Source organism: Adiantum capillus-veneris, chromosome 13, assembly GCF_014529385.1.
Source record: "Adiantum capillus-veneris isolate H3 chromosome 13, ASM1452938v2, whole genome shotgun sequence".
Lineage (NCBI taxonomy): Eukaryota > Viridiplantae > Streptophyta > Polypodiopsida > Polypodiales > Pteridaceae > Adiantum > Adiantum capillus-veneris.
Window position 1 is genome coordinate 116,778,751 of NC_140943.1, and position 19,657 is coordinate 116,798,407.

The window sequence follows — 19,657 nt, forward strand, 5'->3', positions numbered from 1 at the left end:
AATGTCCAACTAAGTCTGTCTCCAAACTGGGTGGTGGTGAGCTGGCCACGGTGTCCACTAGACCGCCACCCGTATCTCGGCCACGTGTAACTGCCCAAGCGAGGTCCATCCAAGACCAACTATAATTGTAAACGCCTGTCTTGTGCGAGTGACACCGTAGCTTTGCTACACGTTGCCCGCCACAAAACCTCTCGCCGTCTTGGTGATGAGAGGAAACATTGAATACGGCTATGTGGACCAAAATAACCAAAGGCAACTGCATATCAAAGAAAACATCGAAAAACTGCCAAGATAATCGAAGGAAAGGGATATCCACCATAAATGCCAAGCAAAATTCTTAACCCAAACGTAATTTAAAGATCAAACTCACTCAACTTCTTATGCTAAGCAAGTAGGATAGGGGCAAGAACGAGGGGGGGTGGGTAGGGGCACGGGTGAGAGGGGGTGGCCCGTGGGTAGAGGCAAGGGGGGGTGGGTAGGGGTGGGTAGAGGCGAGCTAGGGGGTGGGTAGGGACGCTTCCTAGAACGTAGAGACAACATGAGCTGGTGGTTCATCAGCATTGGAACCTGCATCTTGTAGCCGTTCTTGTGGAAACTCGTCTTCATTAGACACAGAGGAGAGCTTTGGCTTGGACGAAGTGTCAAACACAAAGGGAGGCTGTGGGAAGGGGTGAGGTGTGGGAGAGCTTCTGTAAAGGATATTACTTCCTCCTTCTATGATCCTTGGCAGCTCACCAAGTCCAAAGGCTTCTACTAAGGGGCCAGCTGAGCTGTCAGCCTCTGTGACCTCCACACTTGGTGTTGGCTCAAGTGACTCATTGGGCTCAGTTACTGGAGGAACATGGGAAGAGGGTGTATTCTCAAGCAAAGATTGCATAGAAACTCCATAACAAGGCATAGACTTTGTAGCTTCCAACAGGTCTTCTTCTTACCCATCCGGTGGAGTAGGCTGCTCGAGTTCAGTGTTGGACTTCATTGACAAGGAACTATGTTGCACTACTGGGCTCAGTTACTGTAGGAACATGGAAAGAGGGTGTATTCTCAAGCAAAGATTGCATAGAAACTCCATAACAAGGCATAGACTTGGTAGCTTCCAACAAGTCTTCTTCAAACCCATCCAGTGGAGTAGGCTGCTCGAGTTCAGTGTTGGACTTCATTGACAAGGAACTATGTTGCACTATTGGATCCATGCCTCCTTCAAGTCGAATGGGTTGGCATTGGGGAGCCAAAAGTGTGTATCCACATTGCATCATTTCCCCAATCATGCAGTGCTTTAGTGTGCCGCAACCATGGTCTACCAATAAGCAAAGGAAATCCTCCCTCAACCTGGGGAAGACGAACAACAAGAAAATCCAAGCTAAAGGTGAAGTCTTGTACCTACAAAGGCACCTTGTCCACTATGCCCAATGGGTAGACTGTCCTCTGGTCAGCCAACGTAACTGTGAAGGGAAGAGGTCGAGTAGGCTGTAGACCTAAAGCCAACATAGTGAACTCAGGTATCACGCTGATGCCAGATCCACCATCCACTATCACTCCTGAGAATGGCCGCCCCAAGATGGACACGGTGAGATGAGGGCTTCTATAATGAGTGAGGGGAACAGAGGGATAGGATATCATATAGGACTCTGATGGTTGCACTACGAGGTGTCCGCCACTAGGACTTGCTCCGGGGTAAAGCGACTGAATAACTACAAGGGTGTCACTTCGAAAACTCGCATCTAGCCACAGCGTGTCATAGAGCGACACTTGTTGGAAGGTGTTATTCAAGATAGTCTCTATTGTAAGCTTTCCTTTTTCCACTAGTGGTTTCTCTAGTACCTTGATCTGTTGTAGGTTGGCGACTGCTTCCAAGAAAGCTTCATCAATATCGGAGAGCAGAGTTGAGGATCCTCGCTTGGCACCAAGGGATGGCTTGTCGACATTTGGAAGCAGGGTATCCACTGGTGGGATAATTTGTGGGGGAGTTGAACTTGTTGGAACGCGAAGACCGAGAGCTGCCCTCTCGGCCCGAGTGAGGACACCCGCAGGCTCCTCTACCAACTGAAGCTTGTCTTGAGGGGCAACCACATGGGCAGAAGGTGGCGGCTGAGGGATGGTGCTAACTACTATCAGATTGATCTTAGGAAAGGTAAATTCATTTTGGCTGACTTGGGCTTAAAGACGTGGATGCACGAAGTTTGGGACAATCCTTACTATAGTGATCCTTAGCTTCAGGGCAATGACGGCAAGGAGCGGACCCTTCTGGCATTGGGGCATTTGCTTTGGTAATGTCCATATTCCCCGCATTTGTAGCACAAATGGGTCGATTTGATGGGTGAGTCGAAGGGCGAGGTGGTCCTTGCTCTTGGTGCATGGAGGTGGAGGTGGAGGTGGAGGCGTAGAAGCTTTGAGGGGCTGAGGGAGCATTCGCATGATAAAAGCTCTGAGAGGGAAAAGTGCTCTGCATACCTTGCATAGGAGGGGCTGTCAGCAAAGGTGGCATGTGGTTTGGATAAACATAGGGGGAAACCATGGTGGATGCAGGTGCTAATCCTTGTTGAAGAGTAGGACCAAGACTTTGATATATTTGGCGCAATCCCTTAAGGTAGTAGTAATCCTTGTTGAAGAGTAGGACCAAGACTTTGATATATTTGGCGCAATCCCTTGAGGCAGTAGCAATCCTTGTCCTCATGTCCAGACTTTTCACAAAAGTGACAATAAGCCCGAAGGGGGCATTCATGTGGAGGGTGCCTTGAGAGCGGCATGAGCTACAGTAGACCACAGCCTTAGACTCCTGCTGAGTCCGGAGCTCTTCTAGCTCGCGTTTGATCTAGTTGAAACCAGCCCGTGCGGCGGTAGGCTTTGGCTTTCACCCGAAATTCTTTTACTTTAGACACACACAGAGAGAACGTGCAAAGAAAACCTGCGACGGGAATTAACACTTAAGCACACACACGACTCGGAAGCTAGAATGCTCCGAGCAGACGCCCACAACCTGTAGGCCCCAAAATTGGCGCCCCTTTCGGTATTTCTTTATACTTTGAGAGGGTAAATTACAAAGTAGAGTCCTCGGAATTCTTTACCTCTATCCAGCTAGACACCACCTGTTTTGGCCAAATTTCGGCAACATAACAGCCCCAAAACTTGCGCAAAACCTATTCCCCTGTTGGAACTCACTTCCACTAGCATAAACCCTCTGATTTCTGCCCAAAAATAGTAAATTCAGCTCGCTGTATTTACTGGTTTTTGCCCAGTTTTCAGCCCTAAACGGTCCCCGAACTGTCCTCTGTCAGTGGGGCACTGTTCCCAATGGATCTAGCGTCCGTATGGCTGAAAAACAGTCACTATACATCGCATAACTAACGTTGAAAACGCACCTGTTTGGTGAGGTTATGACCCTCGCCGGTGCCTGCTTTCGAGTAGCAATTAGCTACTCCTGTTCTTGCTCAAGGAGGCTCTTGCCTCAGCACAAAAGCATGAAACCACACAGTTGTACATCAGCCAAATGAGGAGCCCTCTTGTGGGGCATCACATAACTGCACGTGGGGGGGGAGAGAGCAGTGTGTAGTGTGCAGGTCATTACTCCTAGCACCACACTGTACATAGAAAGGAAGGAAGCACTCCATAGCTCTTAACCTGTGACAGGTTTCACAAATGAGCCCTCCCAGCTACAAAATTCAGCGCCCATTTTTTTGCAAGAGGGAAGTGCACAGAAATGTGCCACTTGGTGCGATTACAAGCATTTTCCCGTTTCGGGGTTGCTGCCTAAGAATCTCCCGACTGGTTGCCCAATTTACTTCGCGGCAGAGTTCTAAAATGTTCCCCTTGTCATTCCAAAGGTAATGACGCAAACACATTAATGGCCCAAAATAGCAGTTCCCTAATTTTTAGAAAATGCTTCCATTGGGCTCCCACTGGTCTTCTGACCATCTATCCCCATTGGGACCGCATCCAAAAATGCAATGTGGCCCAACTGTCGAGTATTTTCCTTTGGCGGTCCCACCTTGACTTTGTGCCTTTAATGAGTTCACTTCCTAGTATCCACCAACTTGCTAAGTGCGACAGGGGGGACCTACATGAACTTGACTAAGCCTAGACACCCTCTTACTAAACGAATTCCAGTGCCGACCCACTTTCCGTCTGCGGGTGAAACTACCGTTCACATTGGCCATACAATGTCCGACCATTTGCAACTTCAAAAAGAGGGTCTCAAAAATAAAACAAAAATCATTGGAAAGAAACCAACAACTAAGGTTAGCAGTTGCCACGTCCTCGTGACATAGTTAACAGTTGCCACGTCCTCGTGACACTAGTCCAAAGCCTCTTGATGAGGAAGCTTCTCCTGTCGAAGAGAGAAGGATCTCTCCTCCTGAAGAGCTCGTTGTAACTTTAATGCTTCTAGTTCCCTGCGTAGAGAAGTCAAGGGGTCAGCAGACGGACTTTCCAAGAATACAGAGGTAGTATGTACTTGAGGAGAGTCGTTAAACAGCTTCCTTGCCCCCTCTATCCTAGTAGCAACCGCAACAAACTCCTCCAAAGTGGCTTCAGGTCGAAGACTCTCGGAGTTTTTGCTGAGAAGTCTTCAATAAAGCCTTCTCTACCCACTTTTTGACCATAAATTCACCTGGTTGCTGTGGAAGCTTGGCGACCAGAGACTTTGTCCTGGTCATAAGTTCTGCAAAAGTCTCATTTGGTTGGAGCATCAGGTTGGCCAACTCATCCAGAACCTTCTCTTGGAAGTCCCCTAGTCTGAAAGCTTCACAAAACTGGTTTCATAATGTGGCCCAAGTCGTAAAGTAATTCTCTGCAACTGACTATACCATTTCTCTGCTAAGCCATCCAAGGTTGATGGGAAGAGTACTAGGTAGGCGTCTTCTTTGTTGAGGCCACGACCCCTACAGAGTGATACAAATCTCCTAGCATGGTCGTCTGCATCCTCCGTGGAGAGACCTTTGAAAGTCGGGAACTTAATGTTCACCTTAGCCGGAACGCTTGTCAGCTCCTCCATGGCTATCTGCTCCTGAGCCTGTTGCTCAAGAGGTTGCTGTAACACAGTGGGTGAGAACTATACTGGGGGAAGGTGACCTAGGAGGTGAAGAGTTGGTTGAGAGAGTGGAGGTAGCCGCGTAGGAAGGTAGGGGTAACGGGGCTCGTGGACTTCTACTCGACACAAAGGTTGGCGCTTCCGATGGTAGTACTTCGAAGGACTCAGTAGTGGACTTTGTCGATCTTTGGACTGCCTCGTATGTGTCATGCAGTAATCAGAAACCCACCCAAGCTATGGGCACGAAGACCTTTAATTTATTGAGCATTGGTCCAAACTTTACTAGACCAGGGCGAGTGACTAGACCACTTGGCTAGACATGGATGAGAGACAACTAGACCAAGACGAGAGACTAGACCAAGAAGAGTAACTAGACTAGGACGAGAAACTAGACCAGCTGGTCGAGGACTAAGCTCGACTAGACCAAGCTGGTCAAGAGGAAGTTGGACGAGACCAAGTTGGACCAGAGCAGCGGAAACTAGCAGACCAACAAAGGCGAGAGCTTAAACCAGCTAGCTCCGCGACCTATCGGGTCAACGGAGTGAGACTTCAGTTGAGGTCCCACCGGGCGTGCCAAAAATGAGAGCACCTGTAGCAAGAAGAGTGTGTCATGCTCTCTCTACAGTGGGTGCTCCTCAGTGCAGTATGCAAGAAACCTCACTCCAACAAAAAGAAAACATCACACTAAAATGGACAACGACTCAAAGCACAGTGGAACTTGATAAACTCAAAGAACCATACAGACTCTAGCTTGGCAGCACACTTAGCTCCAAGCCCAGACTCAAGGGTACAATGGGGGTGTCGAGGCTTCAACGTGCAAGGACAATGCAGACCTGCTGTGCATGAACTCAAGATTGAAGACTCAAGACGCTCGACCACACAAGGTAGATGATGATGATAGTGTCCGACGACTAGAACCAACCACAAATATGTATATCCTAAAGAGCCACCAACGGCCAGCAAATATCTATGAATGTCCAGCTAAGTCTATCTCCAAACTGGGTGGTGGGGAGCTGGCCACGTTGTCCACAAGACCGCGACCCGTATCTCTGTCAGGTGACATTACCCAAGCGAGGTCCGTCCAGTGTGAACCAAAGACCAACTAAGACTGTAACCGCCTGTCATGTGCACGTGACACAGTAGCCCTGCTACACCAGCTATCAACGCGTTTCGTGGAACTGTCCGTACAGTCTACCATGTCAGCAAGTCAGTGCGTTTTTTGCGTGCCACGTCAATAGGTCAACGTAAATTGCAGAGATTTGTACTGCCCTGCCACGTCATCAGCAGCTACGCAATTTGTGTGTGTGGGCCCTGCTTTATTAAATTTGGGCCCCATCGGACGGGGTCCCATAAGTTGGAAGGTCTTTAAATATTTGGACTCCCAACGAGGAACTACAAGTTAGAGAGAACTTCTTCTTCTTCTGTTGCTTCTAAGGTTTAGGCCCCTTGGCCAGGAGCTACAGGTTGGCTAGGGTTAGGCTCAGAGAGCCTTACCCGCTAGGTCTTCAATGGCTTGACACGCCAGCAGTTTGTGACAATCAGCCCTAGCCTTTTCACATTTCAGCCCAAGCATTAGATCATCGCCAACGTTTTCAGTTTTCAACCCATCCTTGACATCAATTGTACCATATCATCGCATAGCCTGGTCGTTAGTTGTAGATCCTATTAGTTACATCAGCATTTTCAGTTTTCAGCCCTTAACCTCGCAAATCCAAGCCTCAATAGCAAGATCCCATCAGCATCTCAACATCTAGGACCGTTGTATCAGCATTTGTGCAATCTAAAGCAAATACCTCTCTAGTCATAGAGAGAGAGAGGTCGTTGGAGGGGGGTTTGGGACCCCATCTAGTGTTAGTCTTCTCTGTCTCTCTCTCTCTCTATAAAGCTTCACTCAATATCTCTCCTCTCTCTAGTCTATTGCACATTTCTCTCATGAAGTAAAAGGAACCTTGAGTACGCACTGAGATTTATACTGAGTTATCACCATAAATCACTTCCGTTGCACATTACATGCAGGACAAGAAAAACACTAGAGAGAGAAGATGGAGAGAAAGTGGCACAACCTTGCGGGGCTAACTCTCCCTATGGTTATGTGGTGTCAACCTTTGAGCATCAGAGAGAGTGTTGGATGGATGGTTGTCAATGTCAAAGTACAACAGAAGGAGTTGTGACGAGGGAGCACGATGGGTTGGGGGGGGTGGGGGGGGGGGGGAGAGAGAGAGAGAGAGAGAGAGAGAGAGTGGCACAAGCCTTGCTGGGCAAACTCTACATACAAGAGAGACTTCAAGGTTCACCAATATGCCACAATGGGTGCACCCCCTCACCCTATATAGGAGGCAAGAAAATGTGCCTGAGTCACCTACATATATCCCAAATTAAATAAATGGGAATATGAAGGGAAAAAAAGCATAAAAATAAGGCGCCCAACACAGCCACAACTAGATCTAAACAAGAAAACTAGCAGATTACCTCCAAAACTCTAACAGTCATTGGCACAAATGTCGCAGGAGCAGTAGTTAAAGGCACCATAGATTGGCAATGAGAGTGTCACAACTTGGTGACGTTGTGAGCGGGATGAAAACACACACAACGCCTCTATAAGGACCCGACACACACTCTTGGAATGATACACACACACATTATGGGGCACCACTCGGCTTACACAACCAGCCTGGCCGAGACAGGAAAAACACAGACGGAGTGAGAAGAGAGAGATTTCCCACTTGCCCACTCAACACTCACACATACACACTCACACACACACTCTCAATTCAGCTCAAAGGAGGCAAATTGTTGTTGTTTAGACTCAATGAAGCTCAGCCCAACACCAATGGGGCAAATAGTTTACACAGTATTGAGGAAATACACCAGATACAACCACAAAGTTAAGCGGAGGCTTCACTCACCGGAGAAGATTACACAGAAAAACAGCAGAAAATCTATGAGGAATTTGGCAAAATGGACAGCGCCATTTCCGGAGTTGCGTCCGAAAATGGTGCTATCCGGAACGCCCAAAAACCCCACCCTACAATGTTACAGTGCTCAAACCCGACCTCGGATGAGCAGTTTAGGGCCAAAAAATGCTCCAAAAACAGCAAAAACACACTTGCGGCTGTTCCTCCTCTCTTCTCTACGTTTTTTTTGGTCTTCTCTCAGTTTTTTCAGTTCCCACACTTAGCTTTATTACTTGGGCACCCTTGGCCTTTTAGATGACCTCAAACGGACCCCGAACAGGCCAAAAACTGACCTCGCAGTGCATAGTTGTCACCCTGCTGCATCCATACGAACACCTGGCACTTAGCTTCTTTCAATAATGCATCCCGCCACCACGTGAAGTGGCCCCAAAAAGTGGTCCTCATGATGATCTTTCTGCATAAGTATCACAAGAAAACACCCACGTCGTGTCCATACTTCTCCGCGTGCAAGTATTGACCCCGTTCGACCTCCTGACGCCACTCGATGCCATCTGACGTACCTGCTTACCTCATGTCGTCGGCCCGCGGATAGCTTCCTCGAGAAGTTTTACGCGCTACCAACTCCTCCTTATTGTAGAAAAAACACAGTGGTACTGGTAATAGTGAAAATCGATGCACTATGTACACCCTGTCCTACCTGTACACATGTGGGCCCCACGTAACCACCTGGCTCTGAAAAATGGGCAATTCTTTATTTGATGCACCATGCATGTATATGTACATATGCGCAATCCCTTGCTCCAAAAAACTCCTGACATAATTTGCCCATCCCCTAGCCTGCTAGATCATTCATGATCAGCAGCAGCAAAAAGCGATATGAGACTCACAGCGTCACAAGTCTCCTCATCCTTCACCAACACTCCTTGATCCACATACAGCTCATCTTGCTCGACCATCATCAACCTGGCATGATACAATTTAAGACGCAATCCATTTACCCTTGACTTATGTAGAACACCATCCAGGTTAGCCAGCTGATATGTGCCATTCGGGAAACACTCCACTACCTTGAAAGGGCCTTCCCACTTAATTTGAAACTTCTTTTGGAAGGTGTTGTCCAGCTTACTGTTGTAGCGCAAAACCAAGTCATGCTTCTTGATACCCTTACTTTTGACCTTTTCATTTATCTTTGCCAAATCCCTATGTTGCATCTGCCCATAATGTTCCAATGCACTCATCCTATCCAGCTGAACCTCTTGTAGCTGTAAGAGCCTCTCTTCGAATGCATCACTAGGTGGCCCAAGCAACTTCTCTAACATCTTGACCGCAGGCAACTCTACTTCCACAGGCAATAGTGCTTCTTTTCCATACACCAAATGAAATGGAGTAAACCCTGTACCTGTCTTCACCGAAGTACGGTAAGCCCATAATGCACTAGGCAATTCCAAATCCCAATTCTTTCCTTGGTGCTCTGTCACTTTCGAAAGAATCTGTACCAACTCACCATTGAATCTTTCATTTAAGCCATTACACTGCGGGTAATAAGGAGTGGTATGCTGGTGCCTAATCTTCATCTTTGCACATAAAAAATCTAGCAGTTTAGCTCTAAAGCCAGGCCCCTTATCTGAAAGTAGCTCCAATGGCACCCCAAACTTGCAACATATTTCATCATACACAAATTTTGCCACATCCTTTGCAATGATCTGTTTTACTACTATAGCCTCTGCCCATCTAGAGAGATAGTTCACTGCAGTCAAAATATAGCTTTTGCCCTTGCTTGTGATAGGTAACAGACCTATTGCATCAATCCCCCACTTTTCAAACACATCAAACGCCATAATGGTTTTTCGTAGCTCTGGCTTCAACACTCTCTTCCCAAATGCTTGACACCTATTGCAAGACCTACACCAATGGTGAACATCCTTATGCAAACTAAGCCATACATACCCCTCTTGCAAAATCTTATGCAAAGTGATCTTTAGAGCAAAATGGCCGCCACATGCGCCTTCATGATTCTCTTCCAACACTCTGTAAAGCTCCTCCCTCCAAGGTACACGTCTCAACACGATATCAGCCCCTTTCATGTATAAGACATCACCAATCAATTTGTACCTGTATGCTCTACGCACAAAGCCATACTTCTTAGACTTCTGAATCTCCTTTGGAATGATTCCTATTAGCAAAAACTCCTCTTCTTGAGCCAAACTTTCCCGGCCATGATAAAGAGGTAAAGTGGTCCTCAACACAAATAGCTCTCCAATCATGCCTTGAGCTGCTTCATGTGCCTCTCCATTTAGAGCACGTTCAATGTGTCTGATGCTCCATGCTTCGAACTTTTTTAACAGGCCTTTAATTCTGAAGCACATTTCCTTCAATGAGGTGTTCTTGCTCTTCCACACACCCAGCACTTGCTTCACCACTAACAAGCCATCACCTTTTATGCTCAACCTTTGAACCCCATGCTTCAAACAAATGTGTAATCCGGCTTCCAGAGTAGCATATTCAGCCTCAATTCCAGCCTCAATTCAGCCTCATTGTTACTATGAGCATCCAATTTGAACCCTCTCTTGCATACTAGCTTTCCCTCTGGATCATAAAGTGCTATACCCCCTGAAGCTGCATCATGGCTCTTTCTGTATGAACCATCAAAGAACAACACATGTGCATTGCTGATCTGTGGCACTTCTTCAACTACCTTTCTCACCACCTCTTCCTTAACAATAAGGAGATTCTCCTTGTAGGTCAACAAATCAGATAGGGTAGCCCTTGTACTATCTTCCACTAGAAAAGAGAACTCAAACTCTTGCAACTCAATTACCCATTTCTTCACCACATTTGACATGTTAGTGCCATTAATTAACTGTGGCAAAAAGGCATAACTCGTCAAGAAAACAAAAGGTCGTGGTAGCAAGTAATGACGAAATCGTCGACAAGCAAATATTACACTAGCCATCACTAGCTCTACTTCCGAGAACTTTCTCTCCGCTACCAACTTCACTCGGCTTGCACAATACACTCGCCTCATATAATGGCTGCCCTTCTCCTTTTGCAATAGCATGGCTCCAATGGCATCATCCCCTACTGAGGGATTTACATAAAAAACTCTCCCAATCAGGAGCCTGCATGGCTGACAACCCCCCTAACACCTCTTTCACCTCTTGAAACACTTCTTCACACTTGTCATCCCATTGCAATGGATCATGCTTTGCCACTTGTTGTAATGGATAAAGAATCTGAGAAGACAATGGAATAAACCTTGCCATGTACTTCACTTTGTGTATAAAGGTTGCCAATTGCTTCGTACTCGTAGGTGATAGAAGAAGAATAATAGACTTAACCTTGTTTGGATTAGCCTCAATGCCATTTTCTGACACCATGTGGCCCAATAACTTCACCCTTGGCTGTGCTAGATGACATTTCTTTGGATTTAGGTTTCCTCCACATTCATCATATCGAGCCAATACCATCTGCAGCTTCTCATGGTGTTCGGCCCTACTGCTATAAACACAGAAGTCATCCATAAAAGCTTTAACACAACTACCAATGAATGGTTCCAACACCCAATTTACTCTCTCTTGATAGAAGGAAGGTCCATTTGACAACCCAAATGGCAATACTGTGTAGCAATAGCAGCCCCATGGCGTAATAAAAATGGTCTTTGTGCAGTCTTTAAGAGCAATCTTCAATTGAAAATAGCCTGAAAAACCATCACACACACTGTACCTCTCATAACCTGCCACTGAATCCAAGATCCGATCGATAAATGGAAGAGGATATGGGTTCTTCTTAGTGGCTGCGTTTAAGGGTTTAAAATCTACACAAATTCTCCACTTCCCATCCTTCTTTGGACTGACTACAACTGGACTCACCCATTCTGTGGTCTCCACAGGGACTATGAACCCTGCCTTCAACAACTTGTCCACCTCTTCTCGCAAGGCTTCCATTTGCTCTTGACCAATCCTTCTTAGCCTTTGCCGCACTGGCTTAGCACCTTCTTTCAGCTCTATATGCATCTCTTCACCCTTGAACCCTCTGATCTCTTCATATGAAGTAATGAACAAATCAGGAAAACTAGCCAGCATATGCAAATATATATCCTTCTCCATAGCTAAGAGGTCACCACTGATCATTTGTGTCATCAATTCCTGCTTCTTTGACAACTCAACCTTGGTTTGCATCAGCCCTTCAATCACTTCATAAGGCCCTTCACTTTCATCTTCAACCTCATTCGCAAATGCAACTAAACCAAACTCCTGTATTTCTTTGTCCATCAAAAGAAATGCAACATCAGCATCCTCATCACTGCTGGTAGTGCTATCACTATCCTCATCTGTCACCGTGGAAGAGTCTTCATCACTAGACTCATCCTCATCTTCATAAAGCTCCTCTAATCGTTTCCTTGTGTCCATATTATAAAGCTTCTTGGTACCTGTCTTTCCATAGAGGCTAATCGTACCATGTCGCCAATCTTGAACAGCTCCCATTGCACGTAACCATGGTCTGCCCCGTATAATAGGATATGCTCCCAACCCTGCTGGCATTACATGAAAATCAACCACTGCCTTTGCATCATATGCCTCCACTTCTAAGCTCTTTACAACACCCAAGCATTTTACTCTCCGAGGGGTTTGCCAATCTGATCCGGAAACCTGACACCCCAGCCATCTTCTCAACACATGAGTGTGTTATGACGCATATTTAGGCTCCGCCATCCACATAACCTTGTCCCAAATTTTTCCTTTTATGCCACACATCTACTATTGGACAAATGTCTGGTAGCTCATCCATTGCCAACACCTTTACTGAACCTCTCTCTGGCTCTTTCTCCATTGGGTTAACCATCCTCTTCCACTGTCGCTTTAGCTTAGGCACCATCTCTATAAGCTGCCCAAAAGTAACATCTGCCTTCCTGCTCGTCAGATCCTCCTTCAAGTCATAGCTTAATTGCCCATCCCCTAGTGGAAAATCTGAAACATGAAACTTTCGACGAGCTCTCCTTTTCCTCTTGGCCTTGACATCCTCGCCTTCATGGCTCTTTCCTTTCTTCTTACTAGGACCTGGGGTACTTCTTCCTTCCTTATCCTATGTGGTCCTCTTCCCAATAGGCATCACTAATGTATCCTCTAGCTTTGATGCCTTCTCCAAGGTGACTACACTTAGCACTTTTGTCTTTCTCTTTTCCTCTTGGGTTAATCCACTGGTTCCTTCATCTCCCTTAATTTCGATGCCATAATCATTTGACCTAGTTAATACCTGTTTTGGCAATGGATACATGTCTCCCCCCATCCTTGGTGGCTTATCACATTGCGGGCTGATGTGACCCAACTCTCCACAATTGTAACATATGGGCGTCTGTCTCCCAAACCTACCATTGCTTTGTCCAACACCATTCCTAGGTCTTTCTTCACCTCCTGGCTGATTTGCATACCTCCCTCGACCTCGATTATTTCCCACTTGACCTAGCATGTTTAGGTTGAGATTCTTCATCAAATCTACCACTTGCCTCATGTTTTGCCTTAGCCCATCATCTTGCACCGATGTAGTGACCACTGCTGACATAACCTGAGTAGTAATAGGAACCACTGGTTCGTGATGAACCCCTGACATGCGACCTTGTAAAGACTCTATAGGCTGAAATTCAGACCTCATGGGCAAAGACTCCACCCCTAACTGGCTCATTTTCCTCAACTTCCACTCTTTGTTCCTTGCTACCTCTAGTGCATCTTCATATGTCCTAGGCTTCTTTAGCTCCACTCTCCAACGTATATTCTCCCAAAGACCAGCTAAGAACCTGTCCTTCTTCATCATGTCAGGCGGAGGTACCTATGGTGCTAAGGCCTTGCACATTCGCTCCCATGCCAATGAAAACTTACGTATGTACGCATCTACTGGCTCACCTTCCTTTTGCACCAAAGCTTGTACTTCTTGCCACACTTTGTCAGGATCTTCTATCTTCACAAACTCCACTTCCAACCCATGTCGTAGATTGTCCCAACTCAATCTTACAGGTGGATCCGCTACACGCAGCTCCTCTTCAAATGCTTTGGGCCAAACTCGTGCATCACTCTTCAAACAAATTTGGAGAACACGTAACATCTGCGCAGGGTCATGAATCTGGTTGCTAATGCAGGCAACCTCCATCTTTTCCAGAAAGTCTTCCACATCTTCATCACTTCTTCCATGAAACTCCGAATAAGAGAAAGCCATGGCTACCCAAGTTTCAATGTTTTGAGAACCCCTTTGAACACACGTGCAAGAACCCAAAACTTTTGACTACCCAATCCCCAGAAACTTCAATGGAGCTCAACTTTAGATAAGGACAAACGCATGCACATCAAATGAGTTTTCATAGTTGATCATCGGAATTACAACAGACAAAGGACATTCCAAGATCTCTCGTAATCTTCTTGGCCCGAACATAAAGACTATGCGCTGCTGGAAAAAAATCTTCCTGGACACATGAACATTTATCTGGATTCTTTGAGTTAAATGAAATGGAGTGAATTGAGGGTCATTTTGATTATCCATTAAAGCAAACCATGAAGCTCCCAAGAAGGCACACCTGACTTAACCTCTGATTTTGCCAAAATTTCAGCAGCATAACAACATAAATGGCTCAAAAGACCAAAAAACCAGCCATCATAACTTGGAAAAATTTTGGCAGAGTTTCCCCAGAAATAGAGCAGTAGGAACCCAAAATATAGACTGTATATGTATGCATAAACTGTCAACAATAGAACCCGAGCATCAAGTAGGACTCACTAGTACATAGCTTATGGCAAAATTTTGGCAGAGTTTCCCCAGAAATAGAGCAGTAGGAACCCAAAATATAGACTGTATATGTATGCATAAACTGTCAACAATAGAACCCGAGCATTAAGTAGGACTCACTAGTACATAGCTTATGGCGAGGTCACAAAAAGGGTGCTCCAGCTACCTGTATCACCAAAAGGATCTCTACATTTGAGAATCCCTCAGCTCAATAAAAACCTCACGCTATCGACCCTCACACGAAGGCTAATGCAAATCGCGTATAGTCAAGTCTCAGAAATGACTATCTTCCAGACCAAGTCTCAGAAATGGCTGGGACTGCCAAATACAACCAAGTATGGCTCCACAAATGCGTACAATGGCAGTTTCCACAAGTAACGTACAATCCAGCAGACAATGCGCTCAAATAGACGCCAAGTGATGCATACCCACAACAACTGCAAGTGACATCACTCCTAGTATATCACTGTACTCCAGCTACCTGTACCTGTGTGAATCACTTGTACCTGTACCTGTCCCTATAACCTGTAATCCCGAATCTCGAAGTTTGAAGCTCGAAGCAGAAGGTACTCGAAAAAGATCTTCAGTGGGGGCACCAAAAGAATGTGAGCGGGATGAAAACACACACAACGCCTCTATAAGGACCCGACACACACTCTTGGAATGATACACACACACATTATGGGGCACCACTCGGCTTACACAACCAGCCTGGCCGAAACAGGAAACACACAGACGGAGTGAGAAGAGAGAGATTTCCCACTTGCCCACTATTTACTTACACATACACACTCACACACACACTCTCAATTCAGCTCAAAGGAGGCAAATTGTTGTTGTTTAGACTCAAGGAAGCTCAGCCCAATACCAATGGGGCAAATAGTTTACACAGTATTGAGGAAATACACTAGATACAACCACAAAATTAAGCGGAGGCTTCACTCACCGGAGAAGATTACACAAAAAAACAGCAAAAAATCTGTGAGGAATTTGGCAAAATGGACAGCGCCATTGCGTCCGGAACGCCCAAAAACCCCACCCTACAATGTTACAGTGCTCAAATCCGACTTCGGATGAGCAGTTTAGGGCCAAAAAATGCTCCAAAAACAGCAAAAACACACTTGCGGCTGTTCCTCCTCTCTTCTCTACGTTTTTTCTGGTCTTCTCTCAGTTTTTTCAGTTCCCACACTTAGCTTTATTACTTGGGCACCCTTGGCTTTTTAGATGACCTCAAACGGACCTCGAATAGGCCAAAAACTGACCTCGCAGTGCATAGTTGTCACCCTGCTGCATCCATACGCACACCTGACACTCAGCTTCTTTCAATAATGCATCCCGCCACCACGTGAAGTGGCCCCAAAAAGTGGTCCTCATGATGACCTTTCTACATAAGTATCACAAGAAAACACCCACATCGTGTCCATACTTCTCCGCGTGCAAGTATTGACCCCGTTCGACCTTCTGACGCCACTCGATGCCATCTGACGTACCTGCTTACCTCATGTTGTCGGCCCGCGAATAGCTTCCTCGAGAAGTTTTACGCGCTACCAACTCCTCCTTATTGTAGAAAAAACACAGTGGTACTGGTAATAGTGAAAATCGATGCACTATGTACACCCTGTCCTACCTGTACACATGTGGGCCCCACTTAACCACCTGGCTCTGAAAAATGGGCAATTCTTTATTTGATGCACCATGCATGTATATGTACATATGCGCAATCCCTTGCTCCAAAAAACTCCTGACAACGTGGCATGAGAAGAGATAATGACAAGCCGAGCTTGAGATACACCAACAGAGTGGACCCATCTCTGGCGGCACCAACCCGTAAAATGCGGCACAAAACGCATGTTGTACAAGTGGATGATTGACAAACTGGATGCGAGGAGCTTTTGGACCAGTTATTGAAAGCATTGACGTTTTCAGCTTTTGGTTTTCAAAAGCAATTGAGTTCTGCGCTCTTGAGCACTTGCAAATGCAAGGGACCCATAGTTTTTTCATACAGGAACCATACAGCATTCGCATACGCGTATGAAAGTATGAAATAAGTATGGTTCATGCCCCTTGTAAAATTTCATTCGTAGATTTCATACATGACCTTAAAATTTAAGGGGGAATACACCAAATTACACTACAGTGACTAAAAGCAAAACCCCAAAAAGACTCAAAACAAGTTACAATACTCAATTCATAGGCACTCAATTCATAGGCAGTCACTGGTAATAATGCATGATTTTTGTCCAAAAAAAAAGGTCTTCTGCCCGTTTTCACCCACAATGCTATCGTCAATCTTAGACTTGTGCAGTTGCAACGTTTGGACGAGTGCTCCTCTCGGCTGATGTATTTGAGAAGATTAATCATAAAGAAATGCCACAAGGGGTATCAATCAGCCCTAATCATCCCTTCTTCTTGCTTGTGTTTGTCACCCGTTTGTCACCACTCCTCTCACATGTTCAACATTCATAGCTTTCGCTGCACCTTTGCCTTTACTAACTGGATTCCTTTCCATGTACAATGAATAAATCGTTTCAAAGCTAACAGCTGAGGCCGCAGCTTCTAACACCGTGACCTTGATAGTAACAACAGCATTGCACAATATGCTTGAGTAAATTGCTTATTGAACTCACAAAGCATGTTCAAATCTTGAGAAACCAAGCATCGTATTCCTGACCCATTTGACACAGAATATAACAAAGTGTGGCGTAAAAAATTTTCTTTTGCAAATGCACCATCGCCAGCTTTTTAGGATTAACATGTTTTAGTTAGGCTAGAAGCGCCACGATAACCCGAAGCAAGAAAAACTACCTCTCTCTCTCTCTCTCTCTCTCTCTCTCTCTCTCTCTCTCGGAGGAAAACCTGCGAGGGCACCAGCTGCATCAACCGAGCTCTTCATGCCTTGAACTGCAGCTGGTGGGAAGTAAAGATCTGTACTCAAAATAGAAGACTTTGTCATTAATTGTTTCCCTACATGAAACGTGAGTTTTAGAAAGCCAAAAAAATTTTGGAGGCCTTGCTTGTCCACAAAGTGATGAAAGAGCTTGACAATCTAGTGATGACAATATGTGATTTGAAGTTGGACTGGAATGCTTGGAAATGGCCCGGAAGCAGTCTCTTGTGGAAATCGCATACTAAAAGCATTTATCAGATAATGATGCAAAAGAAGAATTGGTCTAGCCCCCTTAACAAGCTATGGAAAAAGCAATGGCCGGAGGAAAGGTGGGAGCATGTTATGGAGAACATATGGAAGCCAAAGGTTCCACAGCACATGAAGGTATTCTTATGGAAGGTTATTTGGGGTGCTCTACCGACGTGGGTGAAGATTCATGAGAGAGGGATTGGGTCAGATCGATGCTTGGGGTGCAGGTTGGCCTAGTGAAGATCTGGCCCACCTATTTATGGACTGCCCAACTATCAAAGGCCTCGCAAGGAAAATATGCAAGTGGGTCCAAAGAACATGGAAAATTAGTTTTTTCAAGACTGGCCTATTCCTTGGAGGTAAGAATTCAGGTAGTCATGCACTCCTCGTCAGCACTCAGATCGTCAGATACTTCTTCTTACATAATGTATGGCACACAAGGAACCGCCGTGTTTTTGAAGGAGGTTTTGAGGTGGCAAGCTTCGTAGAAATTATACAAGAAAGAAAAGTGCTAATATGAACACTTGGGCGCAAGCAACACTCGGAGGATTGGTCTAGGACTACTTGTGCCTTGTTGTTAGCAGACGGAATGCCTAGGTTGGGGACAAATCTTGGCCATCGGTAAATAAAAGATCTCAGAATGACAAGATTATGGACCTTGTGTATCAAGGATGAGAGGGCGGGTTGGTAGGGGTGGCTGCCCTGATAGCCGATGTAATTATGGTCCCTGGATGTTGTCATGGCTTAACAGCATGACAAGACCTTGTAATTTTTTGGGCTGTTCAATTTAATTCACTCACAATTGTGAGTTTTGCACAAAAAAAAAAAACCAAAAAATTTACAAGAGAAACGGATTGTTCCACACAAGTATAATTATCAGAGTTCATACGAATTGTCCAAGATCCAGTTCAGAAGAACCATGGCTCCTAACCGGCTGTCGGTTGGCAACCAACAACTACCCAGTTCACATGAAAAGCAAATTGGAGATACGTCGTGATTTGTGTTAATCTTCCTTCTGTCCAGATCGAGGTAGGAAGAATGTACGAGTGCATTTTTTGATTGGCAAGTTTTCATGGTTCTCTTGCTTATTTCTTCTCGTTTGCATTGTGCTTATCATTTTCTTCATAGTAGATTACATTCTCATGGTGCTCTCTCAGCTACACTGCTGCTTGCCTCCTATGTATTGTGTTGTGACATTAAGCATGTAGAGAAAATACAAATAAAGAGCGGGTGACCTTTTCATCCGTCTGCATCTATCAAGTCGGTAGAACTATTCTACACCTACAATTTGAACCATGGTCTATGGTTATCCATCACTACCACCATCGATAGTTGGGTTCTTCTGTGAACAAGGAGGAGAAAGTGAACGAGTAATGAATTTTTCAATAGCTACAAAGGACGTGTTAAAGACTTGGTGCTTGTCCCAAACAGAGAAGATGGTGAAGGAGGTACACATTAAGTATGTGCATATGCACTTTGAGCTACGGTATGAGCAGCATTGTTGGGGTTTCCTACAAATCGACCCAATTGTGCATTTACTTAACTTGATAGGAGTTCTTTTTGTTAAATCGTATAATGTAGTTATTGTCTTTTATGCCTCGGATTCTATCAATATTTATCCCTCCAACAAAGAAGATTGGCAATGCATAATGGATATCTTCAATGCCTTTCATGCATCGGTAAGTAAACTCCTTATAGAACTAGCCCTAGAAGAAAGAGGGTTCTTCTTCTACGACCACTTCTACAATGCTCCACGCTCTATCTATGGCCTCAGTATCCTATGACATCTCCCACTTCCTCCCAAGGATAGTC

The 19,657-nt window shown here is 45.4% G+C and overlaps 1 protein-coding gene across 3 annotated transcripts in view; it reads right to left on the reverse strand.

The window, feature by feature from the left end:
• The window catches only part of TPR10 (ankyrin repeat family protein), a 155,493-nt gene extending 137,781 nt beyond the window's left edge, over positions 1–17,712 (reverse strand). For 2 of the 3 annotated variants that reach the window (XR_015190061.1, XM_086527259.1), the window contains exon 1: positions 17,566–17,710. Coding sequence is in view for 1 of the 3 variants with exons in the window: in XM_086527259.1 (XP_086383385.1) it covers positions 17,566–17,662 (97 nt within the window). In the remaining 2 variants the exon portion in view is untranslated. Of the gene's footprint in view, positions 1–17,565 lie in introns of all 3 variants that reach the window. The other variant, XR_015190062.1, reaches the window with a different exon arrangement.
• Between the last annotated feature and the right edge of the window lie 1,945 nt (positions 17,713–19,657).